The 20,894-nt window shown below is 47.4% G+C and overlaps 1 protein-coding gene across 1 annotated transcript in view; it reads left to right on the forward strand.

Annotated features, from left to right (window-relative positions):
- The window catches only part of LOC131263441 (cyclic nucleotide-gated cation channel alpha-3), a 62,022-nt gene that overhangs the window by 13,476 nt on the left and 27,652 nt on the right, over positions 1-20,894 (forward strand). Inside the window, exons 2-4 of the mRNA XM_058265642.1 lie at positions 2,811-2,999; positions 7,007-7,355; positions 8,693-9,510. Of these exons, the coding sequence (XP_058121625.1) occupies positions 2,811-2,999; positions 7,007-7,355; positions 8,693-9,510 (1,356 nt within the window). The remainder of the gene's footprint in view (positions 1-2,810; positions 3,000-7,006; positions 7,356-8,692; positions 9,511-20,894) is intronic.

Below are 20,894 nucleotides of genomic sequence, written 5' to 3' on the forward strand. Positions count from 1 at the left end.
TTTCGGCCCGAGACGTGGGCTTCATTAATGCTGTAGGATGGTGTCGTATGATTTCCTGCTTTTATGATGGCAGCAACGACGACGCACGGGAGGAAATCGAGTGGACCTATCGTTACCGAACCCCGGCTTACGGCCCCAACCGACACGGAAGTGGTCCAATAACCTATTGATGTTCGGGCCGCGTCGGGGGAGGAGTGAAACGCGGTGGGGCTTTTCCACGGTGTTGACTTTCGTGGTTCAAAGGTGTGCGGTGTTCCTTTGGCCGGGTAAACAAAAGAAAGGAAAAATAGAACCATTTCCCGAAAGCCGGAAGCAACATTTCAGCCACGTTTGTTGAGGCAAAAATATGTTGTTCGATTTTTTTTCTCTCCTTTCCACCTCTTCTCACATGAGGTTTGGTAAGTTTGTTTTTGCTCGCTTCCGGAGAACCTAACACGCTGAAGCCGAGTGTCTCGAGATTATGTATTTGTTGTTTGCTGGGGTATAGATTTTTGGACCGTACCATCGGATGACGACGAGTGCCTATTTGCCTGACGTAGGGAGTTGAAGGAGCATGAACACAATTAGTGTCAGTATTCGCTTGGGTGTTGTAACGCCAGAAGTGCGCTTCGAAAGCCTCGCGTACTCTTGTAGTAATCCGTAAAATCTTGGGAATGTTTGAGCAATATTTGCTCAATAACTATTCAACGATACTACAATATTGAAGGAAGCTTATTGCCAAATATTTAATTTAATTTCTCCATCAACGCAAAGTCCCGAGAACAACTCCCACCGGAGCTTTATAAATTTATCTCTTCACTACCAGCAAAAGACGTCTGTTGCAAAGATGTTGCAAGACGACGACGACGACGACGACGACGTCAAGTTTTTCCGCTCGCATCCGCTCGTACTGGTGTGCGAGTTCCGGACAACGCATCACTCCGTCGTTGCCTCAAAGCCAAATGCAAAGATGGCTTCCGGACATCCCGCCCGGCCTCGGCAAAGCTGCTGACTTTAATAATTGCTCCACATTCAACGCTCGACTTGGGGATCGTTTTCCCCCGACCGTTCGGTCGGTGGTGCAAGTTTTGGCTTCCAAGTTTCGGCCGGCGCGAACGGTGACCAGGACCGCGTGTTGGTGTTAGAAGGCGGAAAATTGTACCAGCGGAACTTAAATTGAATAAGACTTGCGAGGCACATCTCAGCACTCGTCGTTGTCGCTGAAGAAAGACCTTGCGTCCGTAGGGCGACGGACTTGGAAGGAAATTGTCTAGATCGTCATTGGGAGAGGGACTGGCCTGCCGGTGGGTTGGGGAAGTGTTGCGATTTAACTGTCGTTGCTGTTGATGACGGTTTGACGCGAGCAAAGTGGAAAACTGGCGCACGGAAACGAACGCGTGTGTCGCTTCGGAAGAAAATTACGGTCATGTGACTCCGCGAACGGTTGCTTTCAAGCTGGTTTTCGATGGGGGTTTTGACTTTGGGATTGAACTTGGCTACCCGAAAAAAGGGGGTTACAAGTTGTCGACAACCCGTTGACAGACTGATGGAAAGTTCGTGAGTTGCCGAATCGCGATTGAGTACCCTTGATGGGGTCAAAGAGCAATGGAATCAGAGTGAGGTTTTTTTTTTATACAGGGTAGCGTTTGGTGCCTATTTGCTTTAGTTGTTTTGAAAGAGGACCACCTTTAATAGATTGGCTTTACAGTCAAGCTTCGTGCCGTAAACTAAGAAAGAGTTCGTTGTTTAATTCAATACTAAAAATTAACCAAATATATCAAATGACAACTACTGGAGTCTCATTTGAGGCCATACTTAGTAGCAGAATAGGCCTTTTTTCTCAAAAACATATTTTTTCGCCTTGGGAAAACAAGACAAAAATCTGGTCTTTTAACAATTGTCGACTAATTGGCTTTCCAAAACCCCTATTTCTTGTCTATCAGTCGCTTCAGTGTTTCATGGATCAATTCAAGGCGCTGAAGAGGGATCAATTAACGCGTTGGCTTAATGTTCCGAACGTTCTATCGCTTGATTTATTTTGATTTTTTTTATTCAATGCAGCGTGAAAAAGAGAAGAAACACCCGGGAAATTCCACCGCATCCCTGCCCGGCAGTAAAAAGCACTGCCTCCAACTTGCGGCATCAAATTTTCTTTCCACTCAAGTTACACAAAGGAAAAGTTGCTACCGCTCAATTAGCATTTGAATTAAAATTCTCCTCTTGTTTCTTACTTCTTTTAAGGGCTGTTTTTGTTTTTCGTTTGTGCTTTCAAACTGAGCTTAGAAGTTTCTTTACCTTTCTGCAAATGGTGAATTGTGTTTTTACTCTGGTTCGTTTATGTCTATTATTTGTATTAGCACATTGTTGCCGTTAGGCCCAAATTTATTTCGGTCCTTTTTCCGTTGCTTGGAGTGAAATTATTATTCCTATGGGTGGTTGTGCCGAAGTGAATCGAAATAATCGGTTCTTTCAAATCAAGTTTGGGGTGAAAAAAATATTCGATAAAAACATGTTTAAATCCGATGAGGTCACTTTGTTAAATTCGATCAAGCAGTGTAGTGATAACGGTATAAGCGAATGCATGTTCGAACATCAACCGTTTGGACAGCAAACATTCGTCTGTTGAGTATTCATATCATGCAAAATGGATTTACCAATCCCGCGCCATCTCCGCCATCATCCAGCACACCGCACCCATCACGCCCCTCCATCCATACGGCCCACACATCTCGCCGCCCACGCACATCAAGCAGCATCAAGCCAAAAACCGGCGCACGCACTTGCTTCTGGCACGCGGTTTCTCACACACGAATTCTTCTCTCCCATTCTAGATGATGACGGGAATGCTAGTTTTGACAGCACCAAATTGTCACGGCATCACTCGCACTCTCTCAACGGTACGGACGCGGCAATAATGCACCTCGCGCCGCCGCCGCTCGAAGCCGTCGGATCCGATTTCAATACCACTCAATCGTCCGCGGACCACAACCGAAACTCTGTGAGCCGTCAAAGTCTCATGGGTAAGCGTCGGCTTGCTGCCCTTCGGTTTCCCTCCCCTTTCCTGTTCCTGTTTTCCTCTCGTCCGTATGCGGTTTTCATCCGACAAAAGTGTCGTCACTTTTGCCTTCCCACGTCCGTACGCGTTGGTGTGCTTTTCGCATCCCACGGGGGAAGCTGTTTTGCGATGGCAGCATTTGAGCATCGCTCGCAAAGTTCCAGATTTTCCCGTACCGTTTGGAAATGAAGTAACCGTCGGAAAAATCAGGACACGATGGGGGCGTTTGGGGGAAAAATGCCGCCAACCCTCGAATGAACTCGTGTCTGTATGAAATTTTAAATTTGATCATTGAACAAAACACAAAAAGATTGATTGTGTCATACTGATGTTAAGTTTTTTTTTCAACTTTGTTGTAAACAACAGCGTAGTAAAATTTATGTTAGACTGCTATTAATTTATTCTCTGGTTGTCTGATGTTTAAAGCACTCAAAGTTATAGGGTAGAAATATTATCATTTAATGTGCAAAATTTCAGAATTTTAGTCCATCTCTTTCGACAGGGCTCAGTTAATGAAATTTTGATGTTCTACAGAAAACATTTCACTGTAGGACAGTTTTCATTAATATTGAATAACTGCCCAAAGCATTCTTCTTTACTAGGTTGGTCAAAATGCTTTGAAAACGGAAATGAAAATACAGCTTTTTTTGGAGGTTATTATTTTATTGCTCGGTATGGTCTTCCTGCAGATCAATGCACTTGATCCAACGATCTTCCAACTTTGTTTTGCCATCACGGAAGTGGTTTTCTAGCAGACCCGCAAAATACTCCTCTGCGACGGTTAAATTCTCCTCGTTTGTTGTAAAATGCTTTTTCACGATGGAATTTTTTTAGGTATGAAAACAGCCAGAAGTCAGATGGAGCGTTCTTCAATTCACTGGTTTTCGCGTTGATCTTTTGAGCTGTGCAAGCAAGCACATTGTCTTGCTGAAAAATTATTAAAACCCATCGGTGAATTGTGGGAAATGAAGGAGAAGACTCTTTTAATACTTTCATCATCTTTTTATGGATCTCAGTTGCCAAAAAACCCTTCAAAACAGTGACGGGGTGTGATTAAACAGCCTGATATTCAGATTTTCCCATTATTGCACAATGCTCCAATACGTCAGCTTTAAAGCGCTTGTATACATGAATGAATTGACGGATCGGAACTGACATTTGTAGCACGTTCTTATGAACGATGAAAATTAAAATGGCATAAAAATTTTGGATTCTCTACTGCTCCATAGCGGTCGCCATCAAAACTTTTTGACTAACCTAGTACTTATTATTCGAAATGATCTGCTTGAAAGAACAAGTGCCGTTCAGTTCATGCACATTCAACTTTTCTTATTTTTTGCATCCTTTTCCTACATGTTGGAGACCGCTAACCTCTTTCCTGTAGCCATTATGTGCTAATAAAGTGGATACCATGGAACGCGGTTGACGTACAAGATTTTGAAATTTTATCTCGCCGTTTTTGTGATTATTCCTGTATGATCTTTACTGTGTGTGTATGTGTGTGTGGTTTAGCCTGAACATTACAGCCTACCTCTCAACTGCCGCGCTCCTCTCCTGTCCCTTTATGAGCTCGTGAAGCACGGTCATAACACCTTCATTTAACTCATATCTGGCAACCGGAAAATGCTTCAATGGAGGCGTCCTGTCGGCTGCACTCCTTACCGTCCTGCCACGCTAGATATGGTGGCGCATTTCTACTGCTTCCGGTTCGGTTGACTCCTTGTCACCACAAGGCAAATATAAAGATCGTTACCGTCGCCACCGTCATAATCATACGACCGCGATTCCGCCACCCCAACCACATCGCAGGTTCCCCACCAACATTTTCCCGTGCTGTTGTTTTTGGCCTGTACATGTGTGTGTGTGTGTGTGTGCATGGTAATGTTTTCCGCCGCAATCCAGCGCAACCTGACACACGGGAGACCCGGTGGGACCCGAGTCGGGCAACTTGCTCCCGGAACATCAACGGCAGCTTGCCGAGAGCAGACAACCGCAAGACCTAGGGCTAGGCGACCTATCACGGGCGATAAATTGGAATACATTATCATCCCCTTAACGCTACGCTTCGTTCGATAAACGTTATCTTTCGTGTGCAGACGTACGCCATATCATTAGGTGCGCTCCGTACGGCTCCGAGGTTTTTGGTCGTTTGGCCTCGGCTGGAAGCGACAGAAGGTTTTCCAATAAATGATAAATACGGCCCGCAATTGATGGCCGGATGCGTTGCTCGCAAATGAATCTCTGCGTCTTAATTTTCAATCGATTCACATTTGTGGAGCCGGTGAAAAATGGGGCCAAGCAATTTGTATTAATTTTAAATTAATTTTAACGTCCCAAGCAATACATTTCCTTTGCAATCAAGTGTACCACAACGGCACGCCATTTGCTTGCCGGTATGACACTGAAACGCACACAAGAGATTTCTTATGCTTGATAACATTCCTGTCCTTTAAAGATCAAGTTCGTTGGGATTGTGTGGAAGCATTCGATTTACATATTATATTATTTTCTCAGTGCTCAACTCAAAGCAAAACTCAGTGCTCTCTGGCTGAATCCCGTTCACACGCAACGTTGGCCCACATCCGGCGATGAGCGTTAGTGCACATTTCCGCTTCCGCCATTAGAAGTGTAATATTTTGAGCCCGTTAAATTTAGTACATCCCTCCGGTCAAAAAGGGCGTCCATTTTGTCGGGGCCCGTAAAAGTCGAGCAGTAACGTAGCACCGACGGTGACGCGGGACACGGCATCATCAAAACGCAAGCAAATTCCTTTTTGTGCGCGATGGCTCTCAAGGTGGGTCGTAAAAAAATTCACCGTAATGTCCATCGGAGGGTGAATTTTCGTACAGTGGGGTTGGGGAACACCCAAACAACGTGGATGCTTCTCCTTGGTGTACTCGAAACATATACGACAATCTACGCACTCACGCTTACTTGCGACGTCACAAACGTGCTTAAATCGGATTAAAGCACAATCCCGCTCCCTTGTGTCCCTGGATGGTGCGGGGAGGTGCGGCACGTGGGGGGGTAATAAAAATGATATCTCTTGCTTCCGTCCGCTCCGGTGCCAGTCGGTAATGATGAGCTATGAGGAGGTCGCCGTCGGTTGCCAAAATAACCGCCCTCGCAATAGGCTCCAACCGGGAAAAAAGGGTTTAGCGCAATAAATAAAAGCGAAAAAACAACAACAACCAAATCATTTGCCTTCGCATGACCATTTGTTTTAATGAAGCGTGAAGGGATAAGCACACATCATCTATTTCCAATAGCGGTAAATTTTATGTCCACCCGTAGGGGTAGGAGGCAGGTGTTGTTTCGCTAGATCGAGCGCGGGGGTGCCGGAGTTGATTAAAAAAATAAATATATTTTTGTTACGCATCCCACCGGAAGGTGGTATCCGCACGGGAAGCTTCAGAGAAGGAGCGACAAGGAATCAGTATATCAATGTAAAAGAAAAACCTTTGCATATTTTCCGTTTTATATACAAGTAATATAAACCGAATGAGCTTATAACAAATCAAACTGATGAAATGGAATTTGCAACCTTCTACGATCCTTTCCTTGTTTTCCGCACGCAAAGGCGCAACCGAGAAGTGTGCGTTGTTCTCAGTCCTACTGCCATTATTCGCACACCATTACTATCATCGCCTTGTACAGCGCCACGCCAAGAATGCTGATGTTAGTAACAAGAAGCCGTCACCGCCTTTGTCACGTATGGAAAGAAAGTTAACCCTAACTTTTTACGGCCATGTTGGTTTTATGGCGCACTTACCCTGGTGGACCTTTACATTATCCTTGTTTTCGCTTCTTGTTGAGTCAACCATAGCGTAGCTTTGATTTTATCCTCCATCCCGAGATGTCCCTGTATAGTCCTCGATCCTTCTTTCGGCGGTACACCTTTTCTCTAACTTCATTTGTTTTTTCTCACCCGTTCGCTTCTCTTTCGTCGGCCGTTTTTGCTGATCGTTGCAGATATCGTCAGTTCCAAGCTAGGCATGTCCGGCCCCCAGCTGGGCCAGAGCATATCGCAGCAAGGGTTCTTCTCGTCACGTGACAGCCTTTCGGCCACCGGCACCTCCCGGCCCCTGCACTCCCATGTGTCTGCCACCACCTCCGAGATGGACCTGTCGCGGAAGGACAGGAAGCGCGAGCGGAGCAAGCTGAAAGCGGGCGACCCGCCCCTGCTGGGCACCTGGAGCCGCACCGGGCCCCGCGAGTCCAACGCGAACGCGATGGGACCGTGCGCCACCCGCGCCTCCACCAACCATCTGGCCGCCCCATGCGGAACCGGAAGCACCTGCAACGGCGCGGACCGGTACATGTAAGTTTCCGCCAGCGTTGCAGTCGATTGACTACAGTTGAGATTCATATATTCTGTTAGTAATTGGTATATTTTGCATAACCAAGCATGTTTTTGTTTTATGCATGAATCAACCACATTAGTGGTACACGCTAAACGATTGGTGTAATGATAATTGAAATAAATTGTTTAATTTAAAAAGCTATGGTGTAGGGTTTAATTTTACCTTCAATTATGAAATGCATAGGACAAAAACAGCGTACTTCAAAACCAGGGCTGATTGTTTACTTTCATTTCATTGTGCACACAACCTACGAATGTTAAAACGACTGTATTTTAGTGTCTGATCGGGTGTGGATTTAAAATGGTCAATGAGATAATTTGATTGTTTTGGATTTGATTAAATAGTAATAGATTCATCACTTTTTACCCTCTATAGCGGTCGTGTTTTGTTTTTTCGGGATTGTACCCACCCTTTTTTATTCCTTATCATTCACAGCGATAAAATTTGAATTGATTCAGATTTGTTCAAACACCTGATTGCAAAGAGAGTGTTGGCCACTATTTCGCTTGAGTTTTAAAACTCAATCTTCTTATAAACATTACTTCCCTTTTGATCTAGTTTTGAATTTAGATCAGTTTTAGTGCAGAGACCATTTAATAACAATATGATTATTGTTATGATAAAAACTTATAGATATTAAATTTCTATAAACGCAACCCATCATACTTTTAACTGACCACGATAATAACTTAAAAGTCTTCGACAAGTGCTTCATTTGATTGCTTGATTGATAAGTGTTAAAACACAAATTGCATGGCATTGAATTTGTCATGTTTTGCAGCATGACCTCCATTCCGCTGTGCTTACCATTGAAGCTCTCAAATTCTGGTTCCTCACGATTTTGTGGTTGAGAATACGAGCTGGCCAATCTGAAAGAGTGATATTTCGTCCGGAAAATTAGTATTCCGATTGCTTATGTGGGTCACGGCGTATTCTTGAAGGAAATAAATTTATCGTTAATCGTATCCTTAGAATATGACAACATAAATGTGTCCTCAAACTATAGATACTCCGGCGAATAATGCAGGTTGTGGAAAGTGTGTAAGCAATTTATTTTATTTATTTATTAGTGTAGTATTTCTCTAGCATAGGCAGTCCTGACAACTTAAAAGTAATTTATGGATAATTTACAATTTTCACTTACTACCGAGTATCAAAAGTTAGCACATGAGACGCAGGAAAAACACAAATAATATGCGTTAGACGTATGCTTGAACAGCTTTTCTACGAACTTGTTATTCCTAAAAATCGCAAACCGTTAAATAAGAACACATATTTTTCCTCTTTCCGTCAGGTTCGGCCGACGATCTGGCTGCTCGACTACGTCCCGGAAGTCGAACGGGCGCCGGTGGTCGTTCGTGTTCGATCCGGCCGGCCGCCTCTGTTACTACTGGTCGATGGTGGTGTCGATGGCGTTCCTCTACAACTTCTGGGTGATCATCTACCGGTTCGCGTTCCAGGAGATCAACGGCGAATCGATCGTGCTGTGGTTCTGTCTGGACTACTTTTCGGATTTTTTATACCTCGTAGATATTCTGTTCCACTTTCGCACCGGCTACCTCGAGGACGGCGTGCTGCAGACCGACTCGACCAAGCTGCGGCAGCACTACATGAACTCGACGACGTTCTACATCGACTGCCTTTGTTTGTTGCCGCTAGATTTTTTATACTTGTCGATCGGGTTCAACTCGATCCTGCGCTCGTTTAGGCTAGTCAAGATTTATCGATTCTGGGCCTTCATGGACCGGACCGAGCGGCACACGAACTATCCGAATTTATTCCGCTCGACCTCGCTGATACACTACCTGCTGGTCATCTTCCACTGGAACGGCTGCCTGTACCACATTATCTATAAGAACAACGGTTTCGGCTCGAAGAACTGGGTCTTCCACGACTCGGAGTCGGCGGACGTGGTCAAGCAGTACCTGCAGAGCTACTACTGGTGCACGCTCGCCCTCACCACCATCGGCGACCTGCCCCGGCCGCGCTCGAAGGCCGAGTACGTGTTCGTCATCGCGCAGCTGCTGTTCGGGCTGATGCTGTTCGCGACCGTGCTCGGCCACGTGGCCAACATCGTCACCTCGGTCAGCGCGGCCCGGAAGGAGTTCCAAGGTAAGTCAGTCTTCCTGTGCCCAATTCGATTAGGTCGGGTCCGCGCGAAAAGGGCCCCCAAGGGTTCGTTTAGGGTCCGTCGCCGTCAACATAAACATGTGTGGGTACGGTAACACGACGAATCGTTTTCTGTGTTTTTTACCACCTTTTTTATTTTAATGATCACCCAAAAGAATCTATCACTTTGTTTCTGAATTCACCACGTAATGTTAGCGCGTAGAAAAGCCACTAGAGAAGAGAAGAACGCGTGCTCGTTGCATGCGCTTTTTATATCGTTCACTGAGCAACCCGCGTGGGTTGCGCGGCAAGCCGTTCTTGCCATCGTGCACGATAAGTTTTTAACGGAGACGAACGCACGGTAAGTTCGCGGCTGTATTGTGTGGACTTGCCGCTGTCCGTTGTCTCCGATGTCCGCAGCCGCTACAGTACCCCCTTGCTAGCCGAATCACCGGGGCTATCGGAAGCGTTGAGGGAACCGTACATGTCGTCCAGACCTGGTGACTTTCGGCGATACCGGATCTGGTTGCGGCTCGTTCGGCGTCGTCATCAGCGTTGATGGTACCGTTGTGGTTGTTGGCGTCGATGTTGTCGTTTGCGTTTGGGTCGTCGATGGTGGTTCCTCGATGTCAGCTCGGTAGCACGGTTTTAATCGGTCGATTGAGACATTGATTATTTTGCCGTTAATGTCGACCGCGTAGTACTTGGCGCTACGCTGATGGACTTTAAACGGCCCGTCGTACGGGGTCGAGAGCGATGGTCGGATGGAGTCGTTTCTCACAAAAACATGCGTAGCTTTTGCAAGATCGCTGTGAACAAACACATGTTGTTGCCCGTGCCAAGCGGTCTCGTCGGTTCTGATGCGTCTCATCGCTTGTCGCAGGTTCATCAGTAGATCGGGGTCGGTATCAGATGATGTTATCTTCGGTTCGCATACGAAGTCGGAGGGTATGCGAAGGGTCGTTCCATATACGAGTTCGGCAGGAGCAGCTTGCAAGTCATCCTTGTAAGACGTACGCATTCCCAGGAGGATCATTGGCAGGTGTTGCGTCCAGTGGATTGTGTCGTGGCATAGGATGGCAGCTTTAAGTGTACGGTGCCATCGTTCAATCAATCCATTGCTCTGCGGATGATATGCTGTAGTCCGCAGGTGTTTGGTGCCCAAGGTTTTGAGGAGTTCGGCGAAGAGGTTCGACTCGAACTGACGTCCTTGGTCGGTTGTGATGTATTGAGGAATTCCGAAGCGTGCAATCCAGTTAGCAACCAGTGCGTGGGCGACAACCGGTGCTGTCATGTCCGGCAGTGGAATAGCCTCTGGCCATCGAGTTCGACGATCTATGATCGTTAAGCAGTAACGCTGTCCGTTACTTGGAGGAAACGGTCCCACGATATCAACGTTGATATGTGAGAATCGATTTGTCGTCGCCGGGTATCGTTCGAGGGGCGTTTTCGTGTGTCTCGTGACTTTCGCTCGCTGACATTCCAGGCAGTTGCGGGCAAAACGTATGCTATCCTGGCGAATGTTGGGCCAAACGAATCGGGAAGTCATCAGTTTAGCCGTCGCTCGGGTGCCGGGATGATGTAGTCCATGAGTAACCTTCAGGAAACGTTCTCTGAAGGCCCTCGTGATGAACGGTCGCAGGTTGTCGGTTGTGTCGTCACAGTAAAGTTGATGTTCGGTACCTGGAATGGTTACTCGCTTGAGGTGTAGGCTAGTACTCACGTCGTTTTGAAGGATGCGTTGTAGTTCCTCGTCTTTGGCCTGGTCGTCGGCCAATGCTCCGAAGTCGATCACCCTGCTATCGTCGATCGCGTTGATTCGAGAGAGAAGATCAGCTGTAACGTTGTCCTTTCCTTGCACGTGCCGGATATCAGTTGTGTGCTGACCAATGTAGTCCAATTGTCGAGCCTGTCGTGGTGAAGCTTTGTCGGAGCTTTGCTTGAAGGCGTATGTTATCGGCTTGTGGTCGGTATAGATGTGGCTTGTTCGTCCATCCAACCAGTGCCGGAAGTGTCGTACTGCCAGGTATATCGCTGTCAGCTCGCGGTCGTAGGTGCTGTATCGTCGCTGCGTTTTGTCAAGCTTCTTGGAGAAGAATCCAAGTGGTTGGAGTTGTCCATCTACTACTTGATGTAATGCTGCGCCAGCAGCGATGTCCGAGGCATCGACCCATAGTGAGAGTTCCGCGTTGGCTATGGGGTGTGCAAGGAGCGTGGTGTTCGCTAGCTGCTCCTTGCACTCGATGAAGGCTGATGTCGTCTCAGGAGTCCATTCGAGAGGAGTTTTGTCGTTTTTTCGATTTCCGGGAATCATAGCGAGCAGCGGGGCTTGTGCAACGATGGCATTCGGTATGAAGCGGCGGTAGAAGTTTATCATCGCGATAAACTTTTTTAGCTCCTTTACGGTCGCTGGAGTTTTAAAATCGCGGATAGCTTCTACCCGTTCCGGAAGAGGCAGGATACCGTTTTCGTTTACCTGATGGCCCAGGAATCTAATTTCTGATTTCCCGAGTTCGGTCTTCGCACAGTTGATGTGTAAATGGTGCTCTTCCAGTCGTTTGAAGAGCTGGGTGAGGTGTTCACGATGTTCTGCCATAGTAGTGGATGCTATGAATATGTCGTCGATATATACGAACACAAAGTCCAATCCACGTACGACTTCATTTATAAGGCGTTGGAAGGTCTGCGCGGCGTTCCGCAGGCCGAAGGTCATGTACGAAAACTCGAAAAGGCCAAAGGGTGTTATGATTGCCGTCTTCGGTACGTCGTTGGGATTTATTGGCACTTGGTGGAAAGCCTTCTTCAAGTCGATTTTGGAGAACACGTGTTTTCCAGCGAGGGTGGCGGTGAAATCCTGTAGATAGGGTACGGGATATCGATCAGGGACTGTTTGAGCGTTCAGTGCCCTGTAATCGCCACATGGTCTCCACGTTCCGTCTGGTTTCTGCACCATATGCAAGGGACTCGCCCAGTTGGATCGCGATGGGCGGCAAATTCCCAACCGGAGCAGGATGTCGAACTCAGCTCGTGCTGCAGCAAGTTTCTCCGGAGGCAGTCTGCGAGGACGCGCACTCGTTGGCGGGCCAGTCGTATCGATGTAGTGCATGACGGTAGAGTTGCATGTCAGTCCCGGTGGCGATGTTGTTGTTAATGCCGGAAAATCGCTTAGAATATCAGCTAAAGGCGCCTCTCGTGAGAACGCTCGGATGTCGCTGGCTGCGTCGTCGATCAGGATGCCGGTCATCTGGATGTTCGTGGTGTTATCAATAAGCCGTCGTCGCTTCAGGTCGATCAGGAGGTCGTGGTGTGCAAGGAAATCCGCTCCGATGATGGCGATGGTGACATCCGCGATGACAAAGGTCCACAAGAAGTCCCTGCGGAGGCCAAGGCTGACGTTTAGAGTTGCCTCTCCGTAGACGGGGATGTTTGTTCCATTCGCAGCTACAAGCACGGCGCTTGTAGGTCGCACACCACTAACGCGTCGGTCGCGTGGAATTACTGATATTTCGGCGCCGCTGTCGATCAGGAAGCGCGTTCCTGTCGCGTTGTCAGAAATGCACAGTCGAGGCGCGGCGTTGGAGGTAGTGAGCGCGTGCACTACGTCTCCGGATCCCGACATGCATACCTAAGGTTGGTTGGAAGTAACCTTAAAGGTACACGGATGTCGGCACTTCGTTGCGCGAGCACCATGATGCTCGTGATACCAACACAGTCCGGTGTTTGATCCTGTGCGGCTGGTGCTACGCGTTCGTCGAGGAGAGGATTCACGTGAATGTCTGGCGGGAGTTGACGATCGTTTGGCACAGTGGCTACCGTTACTGATCAGTGCTTTTATGTTACTTAGTTCGGACTTTATCTCATTCCACGCCTCCAGGCACGGCGCGTGCATGTGCCCTTCGTTGCGTTGACTGCCTGGCTCAGCTAGTTGCCCACGCTTGGGCGCAGTTTCGATCGCGTTAATAGGACGCCAGCGTTGCGATTCCATTACCGCGTCGGCGATGGCCAATTTTTCACTAGCTGGGCCCTGATTTGCTACTACCAGCTGTTGTATGTTAGCAGGGAGCCGGGCAGCCCAAAGATCGAGCAACAACTCATCAGAGATTGACCCATTAGCCACCCGCCGCATGTCGTAGTACAGCTGGGAAGGCTTGGCGTCACCAAGCGCCATCTCTGACAGCACGCGTTGCATACGCCTTTGTTGCGATTCGCTAAAGTGCTCCGTCAGCGTTCTTTTCGCGAAATCGTACTTGTTTTTCGCTGGCAGCATTTCGAACTTCGATTTTAATTCAACCAGTGTTTTCTGCGGTACCTGGGCCATCACGAAATTGAATCGTTTCGCATCCTGGGTGTCAAGAATACCGGCGGCAGCGAACCAGTATTCCACCGACAAGAAAAAACCTTCCAGGTTGCTGGTGTCCATAAGCGGTGGAGGGATTTTCGGCGCACCAGAGATCGTCGTCACGTTTTTGTCGGATATTGCATTTGCATCCTCATTGCTAGCCGATGTACCTTCCGATCCATCGTTGGCCACGCGTGTGGCTCGTTCAGGGCTGTGATGAATCATTCTCGGACGGCGTTGTCAAAGCAAGCGGGCGAAGAAAAATGTGGTTCGGCGTGGTGATTCTTGCGCGTGGTCGTTTCCCGGAAGAATGGCTACTCGGTGTAGACCTTCGCACGGGTGGTCGCTTCGTGGAACGGCTGCGCAGTGCAGGGATTCCTCGCGGTTGGTCACTTTTCGTAATGGCTGCTCGATGCAGAGTGCGGCGTGGGTCGATTTCTCCGGTCACTTACCGGCGCAGAACGCGTTGTTCGCTGGTATGGAAATGTGTGATAGCGCAGGCGATCACGTCGGGGTCACCAATTTGTGGGTACTGTAACACGACGAATCGTTTTCTGTGTTTTTTACCACCTTTTTTATTTTAATGATCACCCAAAAGAATCTATCACTTTGTTTCTGAATTCACCACGTAATGTTAGCGCGTAGAAAAGCCACTAGAGAAGAGAAGAACGCGTGCTCGTTGCATGCGCTTTTTATATCGTTCACTGAGCAACCCGCGTGGGTTGCGCGGCAAGCCGTTCTTGCCATCGTGCACGATAAGTTTTTAACGGAGACGAACGCACGGTAAGTTCGCGGCTGTATTGTGTGGACTTGCCGCTGTCCGTTGTCTCCGATGTCCGCAGCCGCTACACATGTTTTCGTTTGTGTTTGTGTGTGCGTACGACTTTTTGCTGCCTTTTACCGCCTCGAAAACGGCACGAGAAACGGGCGAGATGTGTTGACAAATGACATCGGAAGCAGTTAATCGAGTCCATTAAAATGCCCACGGCAAGAATCCCGACCGAGGCGGAGACCTTTTGATAGAATTACTTTTTAATTGTGTGGGTAGCTTATTTACCTCATTAAAATAATTTGTTTGTTGTTAGTAGCATTAACGGTGGGGTTTTTAAGGGATGTTTCTTGCGGATCTAAAAGTGATACTACTAAAAAAAAAGTGTGGATGTAAGAGTGTCGATGGTGAAACGACAAATTTCACAAATTTTGCAAACTTTATTTTATTTGCCATTTAAAACCTGCTGTGATAGCACATCGCTGTTGGAATGGAAATTTGGTACACTTGTGGAAATAAATCCCCGTTTGTCGTGATTTACTTCCCCGAAATCGATAAAGTTTTGCGAGCTGTCGATGAATGTGCTCATCAAACATCGCATTTGCGCACAACAGCAGCTGCCAGGGAAAATCCACAGTTTCCCTCCCGGAGGGAATGACAAAACATGTCCAACTGCGACACGCGACTAATGTGGACCAAAGTCGATTTCCGTGATGGATGATGGTTGTTCAAATTAAACACTCCTCGCGCAGTTGTGTCCCGTTCGTTTTGTGTCACGCCCGTTTCCCGGCCTTTATTGTCGCCTGTTTGCAATTTCGATTTTTCGAACCATTCTGCGCTGGCTTCCCGTTGCGAAGGGACCGTAAAAAAGCCAAACTCCCATACCGGGAACCCGAGATGTGGGGAATAAATTTAAATAAACAATGAAATAAAAATTTATCTCCAACAGTCATCAACGATCCACTTTAGTGTCGGCCGAAAACCAGCAGGGATTGGTTGGTTTGATGCAGTGCTTTTGTGTTCGCTTTTTTATTGACAAATTTCTCCGACGCAAGCTTTTTCGCTGGGAAGTTTAGGAGTGGTACAACATTTTAGTCAAATTCAGCACACACAGACACACACTCACTGGATGGGAGAGTGAAGTGCGCCTCCGGAAGGGTACCCGACCGGTGGAATTTATTTACAACGTAATGTCAAATGAAGAGCCATCTTGTGCTTGGTACAAATTTCGTTCATCGCATGTTCAATACTATCGGCCTGCATGTAGGGGGAAAAAAGTTGGACACTATCCGGAGGGAATCTGGCCGGTCGATTCTTCTTGTTCCTGTCCGGTTGTTTTACGACCAGACTGGATGCCAATCGGGGACGGTATGCCTTTTAGAAGGCGTGCTAAAACACGTTGATTGCGGCGTGCGATGATTGGAAGGACCGAGGCTCGATAATGTCGAACGAACGTAGCTTACACATTTACACTTTTCAATATCTGCTGGTTTTGCCGACCGCAGTTGCCTATTTGTATATCGGTTTATATTCAGTTCATAAACGTTGTATTGAGGTTTTCCATCTTATTGGTTTGAGTGTGAGTTTGTTAGGAGGCAACATTTTTTCTATCAGTTTCCGTAGAGTTTTATACATTTTTTCACGTTATTTGTTTAACTGATAATATGTTTTGGTGCTCGAAGATCAGTTTCTGTATCACGCAATTGGAAATTTGGAAACAAGGGTCTGTCCAGCATTGGAAGATGAAACTAGAAAGAAACTGCAATAGCCATTTGATACATGTTGGATATTGAATGCGACTTTCAGGATTGTGGGTTTAGAAATTTGACTAATGTTAAAACAATTTGTTAAAGATTACTACGAATCGAATACTACCAGCACTTGTTAGCTATTGCTTAGCTTTAGGAACGTATCTTCCTTGCTTGCCTGTTTACTTTACGATATTATCTACGAGATTTTGTGACGTTAGTTTTGGTTTCTAATAGTTTGGCCTTTTGCCATTGAAAGCGGTTCCTCAAGCCAATAACCTAAAATCAACAAGCAAACTATTTTACGCAGTGGCAATAAAAGGATATAGTGTTTTTAGATGGGTGGATGTTTTTTTCTATCGAAGGTTTGTTGGAAAAATGCTTCCAGTTTATTGTTTGAAAAGTTTTATAATTTCTGGCAACCAAAAGCTCTGCTAACCGATCATAATGTTCTTGGTTGGTCATTGTTCAATATCCACCATTACCCTCTTTTGTCCTGCTTACACTAGCTGTGCGGAATGAGTCTGGCTTCCTAACTGGTTTGAAACATCGACACTGTCTTCCATTACGGAAATTATCTTCCGATCAGTACTGCTCCCTTCCGTTACAGAACCTTCCACCCAGGATGGGGTTGATAATTCATTAAAATAAATCAACACGAAGAAGAAAGACCGCACGAATATGGCTGGTGCGATTGATGTTAAATCGATCCCGCTTGCATACAAAATTAATTAACTTCCGATGCACTTTACGATGCAGTTTCCACGATTACGCTTTTGGTTGTGTCAGTTTTTAAAGCTGTACTGCTACAGCGTGAAGTGTTTTACAAGAATTTATTGTTTTTGCGAGCTGTAGGATGAGTTCACTCGTGTGATGCACAACTTGTACCGGGTTAAAACCCTGAATCCATCTTGACTCTGCCAATCATATGCGCTTGATAGTTATGTAAAAGTACAAAAACGCAATTTTGTTTTATAAAAAGTTTACTCATTCAATACCACATGCTCTTTTTGTAGCAATATAGAGAGCAGGAAACAGCTTACCAGCGATCATTGTTTCATGGATTTTGTTTTAAGTTAAAGATGAGGTATTACACGCTTATTCCTTTTATACGCTATATTACTTAAATTTAAACTATGTTCTTTTTTATATCAGTTAGATGTAACAGTTTGTCATCCCTAAACCAATTGAAGAAAAACTAAAAGTTGATGTTTTGATTTCACAACGACTTGAAGACAGTCGTGGCTGCTTAAAGTAAGCCTGCAAACTCATATCCGCAACAGTCAACCCTCGTAAAGTCTATCCCGCCTCTCGTAAAGTCTATAGACCTCTATTAAATTTCATCACGTAAACGTGTAACGTGTACCTCTATCGCAGCGTAACGTCCCTTGCGGGCCAGCAATGGAAATGGAAAGCGGTACAGGATCGCACAAATGGGTTGGAAGTAAGCGGCGAAGAAGGTGAAAGGTTAGACGATGAACAAATTACCAGGACATGCCTCGATCGTCGGCGACAGCCACAGACAGTTGCCGGTCGTGCCATTTGTGGCCTTCAGGCGCACTCCAGCAGCACAAACACATACCCGAATCCGTAGCGTAATGGTGCTAGATCCCCGAGGCGAGAGGGAGAGAGAGAGAGAGAGCTAGAGAGCGAAAGAAAGTAATCCCATCCAGCGATCCCGGGTGCAACGTGGTTACGCGAGGGCGCAAATAAAATTGTTGTACAATCTTAATATTTTATGGATTTACATATTAGATTTGTGTATTTTCTTTCAGCGCCTTCCCAACCTCGCCCCTCCTCCAGGACGGAAAGTGTGTTTTCCGCTTTTGGGTCGCCTTCACACGACGCTCCAAAACCGCTGGCTCGGAACGCTGTGTTACAGGGGCAGCGCCTAGCTGGTTTTCCGGAAACGGAACGGGACCGTGGTGGAAAAACCGGGGGAGATGGTGACAAAAAATAAATTTCCGGCCCGCTCGGAAAGTGGGCCCGAAGGAAACATTCGGATTCTTATCTCTCCGCGAGCGTCCGTCAGTTTTGTATTCGTTCCGGCGCGTCATGCCAAAACCCGGGACTTTTGCCATCGCAATCCTTAGCAAGGCTGGTGGAGCTGGTAGTGGTGGTGGTGAGGTCGGTTTCTCGTCAGTGACGCGGGAGGTGAAAAGGAAATTTCAACGTTTCCCTTCGCCTTCAGCTGCCAACTGGATCTCCTCCGTGCATCGACACCGGTACGATTCGTGATTGGCACGATGGGCGTTGATTTGGGTCCTTCGGGCAAAAGTATGTGTGTGTGTGTATGTACATACATGAGTACTGTTCATGGACTACACGGGAAAGGCGCCGCATGGAACGAGGGAATTCTGGCTGACGTGAGCTGAAGTGCTTATCGGTAAGAGATTGCAACCACGGTTACGGGGCTAAGGTTCAGGCTTTTCTTCACTCCACCAGTCGTGGAGCCTCTCCCCCGCTCACCCCATCGTGTATCGATAGCTCTTCCACGTGTGAGTTGTTTATCGAACCACCTTGTATGGTGTGATTCCGAAAAAGAACTTCGTACGCTCGTGTCGTGCCCGGGAAACATCTTCCAACCGATGGGTGGCTAGAAGGTGCATGATGCCATGATACACATGCCAGCCGCCTCGTTGAGAAAGATAGATTAGTTTTTACTTGATGCCTCGATTGCCACCACATACTTCGCGTGCTGTGGGCACGTTATGCTGGAGAAAAGACTCAAACTTTCAATTCTTGCCGAATGTATTCCGATTTTGATTCGCTCATCAATACAATTTCTTATTTCGATGACATTTGTGTGTGAATGAATAAGCGACGGTTGATGTAGAATTATTTTATCAATGCACGATATCGATTGCGGTAAGGTAAATAACCGTGGTTTTGCATCCATTTTCCGTTTTCCTCCGGAAATTTTTATTTTCTGGTTTAGTTGAGAAATATGTCTCGTCTTACTTTTATTGATTGCAAGCATTGTGATTCACTGCAATTGTACCTAAAGATCGGAAAAATTCGATAAATTAAAGGCAACTCCTTATTTCTTCCAGCAACTCTCCTCTCTGACCCCCCCTTTGGCTTACCTTCGTGGTTATGCTTTCAGGCACCGCAGCAGTAGTGGCTGGCTGGGTTGCCGGTGTCCTCCGCGCAGGCTTGGCAGCGGGCTTTGTGGCGACGGTTGCAGCCAGCACCGTCCGTGCTGCACGCTGAGTTGTTCCTCGCGCCCGATCTGCTTTGGCCGCCGTGTCCTCCTTCCGCTTGGGCTGGTAATAGATCTTGTTGACCAGGCTATCCAACTCGCCACGCAATTCAATCCACGTAGGGATGACTTGCTGGTCCGCTCGCCGTGTCACACTCGCGATGGTGTCAGGATCTAGTTTCTTCATCACGAGCGCCACAATTAGTCTGTCCTCCACCACGGATGTGGAGTCGTCCGCGTCGGCGATCTGACGGGCCGATGCCACGGCCGTTTCTACCACGTCGATAATCCTCATCAATTGGTTTGCTGATGGGGTACTCATCCGTGGCAGCTCCAAGATTTTTCTAATGTGGCCCATGAACGCCACGCGCTTTTTTTAGACGCGCTCCTCCAGCTTCGCCCATGCCCGAGTGAAAGGCATGCCCGCATTCTCGAACGCCTCCCAACTGTGCCGAGCGATATCGCATCGCTCGAGGCACTTCACGAGGAACGCGTACTTGTCTGAATTCTCAGTCAACCCGACCATGCGCTTCTCGAACCGGCTCGAGAACGCGGGCCATTCGGATGGGGAGCCAGCGAACTTGGGCAGCTCAATTCGCGGCAGATGGTCTGCCCTTGGCCCTGCTTGGAGGCGGCTCCCTCACTGCACTTGACTGTGGCCGCCATGGCCGCCGTGAAGAGGCCCCTGCGCGGATGGAGGCCGGTGATACTATCTACGCGCATCAACGCGGCGTTCCCATCACGCCACAGGGACGCCAAAATGTCCGGCTTCACGGCGGCCACCTCCGGCTTCGGTTTGGCCTTAAGGCTTACGGCCACTTCTTTCACGCTGCCCTCCAGGGCAGTGAGCAGGCGTAAGGCCTCGGCCACGTTCACTTCGTTGTCGTTGTTCATGATCTCGCGACAGAATTTTACCACTGCGTACGGCACTTTTCGCGATATCACGTTTGTGTCACCAAATGTTCTTTCGTCGCCTTCGCACGGGAGCGAGGGTTGCACGTAACAGATTTCTTTCACTAACTGATTAAACTGACTGACTTTCACTAAAACTAACAAACTTTCGCGTACTTGCTAAACGGTACTTTATTAATTCGATCGGTTTCGCGATAACAGCCGAAAGGTCCGAGAACGTAAACAGAAAAGAGAACCGCGATCCGTTGATCGACGGTTTTATAGGTTCCATCGCTCTCCTCCACTTTCCTACGCGTGGGAGAGTAGCCCGTAGCGAAAGCTCTCCCACGTACTTTCTCATATGACGTACCAGCACGCGGTCATAAGCTGACATTCCAGCACGCGGTTTTGGCACGCCACACGATCGTCCGAGTCGTG

Source organism: Anopheles coustani, chromosome 2 (assembly GCF_943734705.1).
Source record: "Anopheles coustani chromosome 2, idAnoCousDA_361_x.2, whole genome shotgun sequence".
Classification (NCBI taxonomy): Eukaryota; Metazoa; Arthropoda; class Insecta; order Diptera; family Culicidae; genus Anopheles; species Anopheles coustani.